The 6000-nt window shown below is 48.1% G+C and overlaps 1 protein-coding gene across 1 annotated transcript in view; it reads left to right on the top strand.

The window, feature by feature from the left end:
- Nucleotides 1–6000, top strand: part of PHIP (pleckstrin homology domain interacting protein) — a 159986-nt gene that overhangs the window by 91443 nt on the left and 62543 nt on the right. Inside the window, exon 16 of the mRNA XM_019537662.1 lies at nucleotides 5266–5403. Coding sequence (XP_019393207.1) covers nucleotides 5266–5403 — 138 coding nt within the window. The remainder of the gene's footprint in view (nucleotides 1–5265; nucleotides 5404–6000) is intronic.

The raw sequence follows: 6000 nt of genomic DNA, 5'->3' as shown, positions 1-6000 counted from the left end.
TTCACAACTTGGCTAACTGTTTGGCGCAAGAGGCCTAGCTTTCGGCCTATCTCAGCTTTTGATATGCCTTCCTCACTAAGCTTAATCATTTCTAGCTTTTGATTTAAAGTGAGAGATGTGTGACTCTTCCTTTCACTTGAACACTTAGAGGCCATTGTAGGGTTATTAATTGGCCTAATTTCAATATTGTTGCGTCTCAGGGAATAGGGAGGCCCGAGGAGCGGGAGAGAGACGGGGGAACGGCCGGTCGGTGGAGCAGTCAGAACACACACAACATTTATCGATTAAGTTCGCCGTCATTTATGGACGCGGTTCGTGGCGCTCCAAAACAATTACAGTAGTAACATCAAAGATCACAGATCGCCATAACAAATATAATAATAATGAAAAAGTTTGAAATATTGCGAGAATTACTAAAATGTGACACAGAGACACGAAGTGAGCAAATGCTGTTGGAAAAATAGCGCCGATAGACTTGCTCAATGCAGGGTTGCCACAAACCTTCAATTTGTGAAAAACGCAATATCTGCGAAGCACAATAAAGCGAAGTGCAATAAAATGAGGTATGCCTGTAGTCTTTGATTCTGGTAAATACGGTATCTATCTAGTCCGGGGTGGGCAAAATGGCCAATCTGGCTGGCAGCCAGACTCCATTTCCCAGCACCCCTGCCTGCATGGCTTGGGCCAGTCTCCATGGAGACCCCAGCCACACTTGCAGGAAAGCTGAGGCTGGGGTTGCCATGGAAACCAGCCATAGCTGTACTGGCAGCACAGCACAGGGGGCTATGTCGGAGCCACTGGGAATTTATGATGAGGCAGCTCGCCCTGGAGACAGGGCAGAGCTGCCATCTGTAGCCTGCATACTCTGGGCAGGGGTGCACAAGCAGGGGATTGCATCTCTGTCCCAGCTGCTTGCAGCAGTGATGGCCTGGTTTGGAGCTGGGGCAGAGCTGCAATCACTGGCTTGCGCTCCCCTGTCCACAGTGTTCAGGCTACAGATCATGGCTCTGTCCTGGCTCTGGAGCAGACTGCCCCCATTGTAAGTTTCCAGCGGCTCTGGAGCAGCTCCCTGCACTGCTCAGCTGTGTGGGCAGTGTAGGTGGCAGCGGCTGGTCTCCATGGCAGCCCCAGCCCGAGCTTTCCTACGTAGGTGTGGCTGGGGTCTCCATGGAGACTGGCCCAAGCAATGTGGGCAGGGGCCTCTGAAAAATACAGTCCATAGTTGACCGGATCGGGCCTGCAGACTTTGCCCATCCCTCCTCTACTGCCTTGATATTCATCTTCTCATACCTCATAGTAACTTGGGGGAAATAAAGCTTCACTTGCTAGGCACCAAGAACATTATCTTGTGTTATACAGAAAGTGTTTTTTTAGAACCTTAATAGACATTTCTGGTATTTTTGCTGGCAGACCCTTGGGACAGTTTATCAATTTATAAGTTACCTAAGCACATTTCTGATTGAATAGGGACTTGACAGTTAGCTTATCCCTCTAGTCCTTTAGTGCATGTTCCATTAGGCATCAGGTGTTGTCTTACTGTTGAGCATTGCTTTTGTCTTGGCCTGATTGAGGACTTGGGGAGTGGTCTTTGTTTTAAGCTTTGTGCATTCTTTCTGAATAACAACTAAGATAGGTTCTTCTCAACTTAGCCAGATCTTTCATCCAAGTTCTCAGCATCTCACATAGTAATTACTGCACCATGTTTTTCTCTTGCCTTGAAAAATGCTGTCATACCTAATTTATGTCTATTCAGAATGCTGCTGTAAAAATCACTTTGATCATGTCAGCCCCCTTTGCATTTTTCTGCTGGCTACCTCTTCTGATGTCACACTTAAGCATCTTGGCTGCTTGCAGACGTTAAATACGAAACAAAAAAAAGTGCTTTACTAGAAGAAGCAGTGCATTGCTTTGACCCAGTTCTGCAGCATCTGTATAGATCGGGCATTTCAGTGAGGCTTTTTGGTGCTTTTATCTAAAGTTGATTCAGCCAGGTATTAGGTAAAAGCACCAGAAAAGCTACACTAAAGTCCCTGATCTATGCAGATGCTGGGCAAGCCAGGACCAACAACTGTGCTACCTCTTTTGGGTGTGTACTGGACCATTTTTTTTTCTTTAATATTTGCAAGCAGCACTTGTCTTCTTTTTGAGGTCCTTCATGCCCTCATTGAATATAGAGAAAAAGTACCATAGGTTGATTTGATGGTTTATCAGTTTTGTTAGCTTTTTCAAGCAGAAGCTTATGCTTCTCTGTCTTGTCCCCCTCTTATAACTATATTGTGATATGTGCAAGAAGGAAATAATATATGGCACCAATTAGGCTCTCAGCCTTAATCAGTCGATTTTAGGCTTCTGATGCACTTTGATTGTAGCCCAGGGGTGAGCAAAATATGGCCCGTGGGCCACATCTAGCCTGCCAAATGATTTTATCCAGCATGTGACTGCTCCTCTAAAGCATAAATGTATCCGGCCCATGGTTGTCCCGGCTTTCGGTGCCTCTCGCCCTTCTCACTTTCCTGTGGTGTAGCTGGCTGCAGCAGCAACTCATTCTGCCCACCCTGTCTTGCCCCGCAGCCCCCAATATCTGCTCCAAGATGGGCACTGAGCTTTTGGCCAGGCTTCTGCCCAGCAAGGCTGTCTGTGTGCAGCTCTGGCTTTGCAGCTGTTCACAGACCAGACAGCTCATCTCCCTGAAAGATGAAGCTCAGGTAAGTTTCTCCCCACTGGTGGGGGAGGAGGGAGCAGGGGGAAGAGGGCCAGGAGCTGTAGGTTATCCAGGTACTGCCAGGCTTGGGGTCTGGTAGGTGCATGGGCACTGCTAACATAGTGCTGCACTGTGTTCCTACGTGCCATTTAAGGTGCAGCTGGTGCAACTCCTACCCAACCCTGAATCCTCAGTACACAGTGGGGTTGGGCAGGAGCTGTGCCAGCTGCACCCACGTGGCACAAGGTGATGTGCAGGAACACAGGATGGTCTGGCATGACTGCATGCTGGGGACTCGGGGGGTGCAGGGAGAAGAGGGAAAAACAGCATGGTACCAGCCTGGCCGGGCCTGAATAACCTGTGGCTTCTAGCCTCCTCTCTGTACCTCCTCCTAGAGTCCCTGATGTACAGCTGGGCCAAGCCAGTGTTGCATTGTGTTCCTGCGTGCCACATTGGCCCATGTGGGTGCAACTGGTACAGCTCTTGCCCAACCTGGTTGTGTGCTGGAGACTTGGAGTGGGAGAAGGGGGCTAGGAGCTGTGGGTTATCTGGGCCTAGATGGGCTGGTTCCATGCTGTGTTTTTCCCTTTCTTCTCCCTACACCTTGTCCCAAGTCCCTGGCATACTCCCTGATCAGGTCAGGCAGAACTGCTCCAGCTCTGCCCACATGGCACAACACTCTAGCACCAACCTGGCTGCCTGCCAGGAACTTCTGACTGGGGAAAGGGGTGCAAGGAGAAGGAACGAGGGTTAGGTTCCGCTAATGCAGGGGTGGACAATTATTTGGGCTGGAGGGCCAGCTTTGTGCTGTGTGCCAGGCTTTGTGCTGTGTGTCCTAGACTGTTGCTCACCTAGCCAATTTCATGGTCTAAATAATAATGCTCATACCTGAGATGGAAGTAGAGCTGTTCTGTAGAACTCTGTCCATACATTTCCTGTTTGTTTATCTCTAGGCTAGAGACAGAAGATGCACGTAAACCAGTTTAGGTGATCAAAACTGATTTAAAACTGTAACAGAATATAAGTTTAGTGCACATAAACCAGTTTCAAAATTGCCAGAACTGGTTTAAGATAAACCTGGTTGAATGTAGTATATCAGACTTAATCGATTTGCATCAACTGGTTTATGCAACTTCTGTCCCAGACTCCCTCCTACTTCAAATTAAACCAGAGTCCCCCAGCATCCCAGATGCTTTGCAGCCCTGGGCAGGGCTATGTTCTCTGCTTCAGAAACCAGGGCTGGCCCATCCCCTCTGCTCTCTAGCTTGAGCAGGGGTGGGGGCTTGGCCAGATGCATGGTTCTCTGAGGCAGTCAGCAGGGAGGGGATTTATTCCCCACCCCGCCACCCCACTGTGGGATTGCGACCCCTGTCAACTATTTCTGCCCTCCCCACTTCAGTGGCAGGGGAGGGAGCATGGCCAGAGCTGGCTGGCATGGCCCTACCATCTACCTGCCTTGCCAGTGGATGGAGCTGCAGGACTGAGCTGAACCAGCCTGGAAATGCTGCTAGGAGCGGAGGAAGAGGGGACAGCCCAGGCTAGGCCAGGTTCTTCCCAGTGGGCTATAGCTCTGACTGGAGTCACAGGGGCTGCGCATCTCCCTGTGCCCAAGCCAGGCAGGGCTGTCCTGAAGCTCCAGCTGGGAAGGAACCCATTGGCCTGGCCCATAGGGGCCGGGTTTTTCCCAACTCGTTGTGGCTGCGTGACAGCCTGGCCCGTCAGCATGGGGAGTGGGCTTCTCTGGGCAGCTCAGAGGTGCTGGCTGGCCATAAGCCCAGCAGCCGCCACTGCACCCAGTGTCCTGTGCAGGACCCAGGGCTGCAGCCACACAACCAGCAGCAGGCTGGCTGGAGCCCAGGTGGGGAGCTGTTCTGCCCCCCTCGCCTTCAGCTGCTGTGGCCATGCTGCTCTTGGTGGGGGGGGACAGGAAGTTTCAGCCCCACGGCTTCTGCCTAGCACCTGCAGCTGTGGCTTCAGCTCCTGGACACCATGGTAGGCATCTGGGGGCTGCAGCTAGAGCTCTACATGCTTGGTAGAAGCTGCCAGGCCCAGCAGGCTTGTTTTTTCTCCCCTCACAGCTGTGGCTTCTGCTCCTGTCCCACCACGCAGCACAGCTTGGGGTGGGGGTAGCTTGCTTCAGCCCAGCTCAGAGGGGGCTGGACTCGATCTTCTGAGGTCCCTTCCAACCCTAATATCTATGAAATCTATTTGTATTAATTTTGATTGTATTGTTCTTACCACACAGAATTTAGCCTAATCAATAGCAAGTAATCCAACAAAACTGGATGCCTAAACTATACACCTAAAACCTGTGTTAGCACAATTAAATATTGCGTTACTTTTATTAGACAGTTAATTTGCACTTAATATGCAGTTAATGTATAGACTTGTGTACAATACACGTATACATATACTTGTATTTTAATAGACTTTCATTAGGCAGTTACTTTTGTCATGATTGTGATTTTCAAGGTAAAATTTAGACAATCAGCTTGGAATATTCAGCATCTTGTGCCATTAGTGTAATTTATTTTTTGGTGATCTTGTCTTCCCATCCTCCCTAGGATTGAACCAAGTTCTCAGTCAACAAGCAAACCAGGAAGTAAGTCCTTTGGACAGCATGATACAGAGGCTTCAGCAAGAACAAGATCAAAGACGTTCTGGAGAGGCAGGAACTAGTAATATCAGTCGGTTAAGCAGAGGTAGACTTTGCTATATAAACAACATATATGTGAAACGGCAAATTAATGGATACATCTGCATACATGTATTACTGTTGTGTGGGGGGGGGAACAGGATAATATTCCAGTTTCCAGTCATTCTGTTGTTTGTTGTGGATCACTTTTAGGATGGACTTGTTTAATGGATTCATTTCACTAATGCTGAAATGAAATTAGAGTGTAATATTATAGTACACATAGCAAAACTTGAGGAATTTTGCAGTACTGTGCAGTCTTTAGATTAGAATATTTATTGTATTAATGTTAGCTAATCCAGATATAGTTGGTTAGTTGCTGGGTGAAAATGCTGTAGCTTCTATACTACAGAGGGGGAAAAAAAAGAGAGAAAGTGTAGGAGCATTAGCAAGGTCCACTACAGTTTGCTAGGTATAAGTACCCTTGTAATCTGCAGAACTATAAAAACTTTGATTAAAATAGAAGTCAAATGTGAAGGAGCAAGAATTGCGAAGCTGAAGATATGGGGATTGAAATTTTATTAAGAATTTGAGGATCTCCCTTTGTTTTCTTTTTGTTTGCTTGCCTTGTTCTTCATTAAATCACTTATGTTTGCGAACTGGA

The sequence above is a fragment of the Crocodylus porosus genome, unplaced genomic scaffold, assembly GCF_001723895.1.
Source record: "Crocodylus porosus isolate Cpor-Errol unplaced genomic scaffold, CroPor_comp1, whole genome shotgun sequence".
NCBI classification, from domain to species: Eukaryota; Metazoa; Chordata; order Crocodylia; family Crocodylidae; genus Crocodylus; species Crocodylus porosus.
The sequence above is the reverse complement of the archived record's forward strand: the minus strand, read 5'-3'. Positions and strand labels throughout refer to the sequence as shown.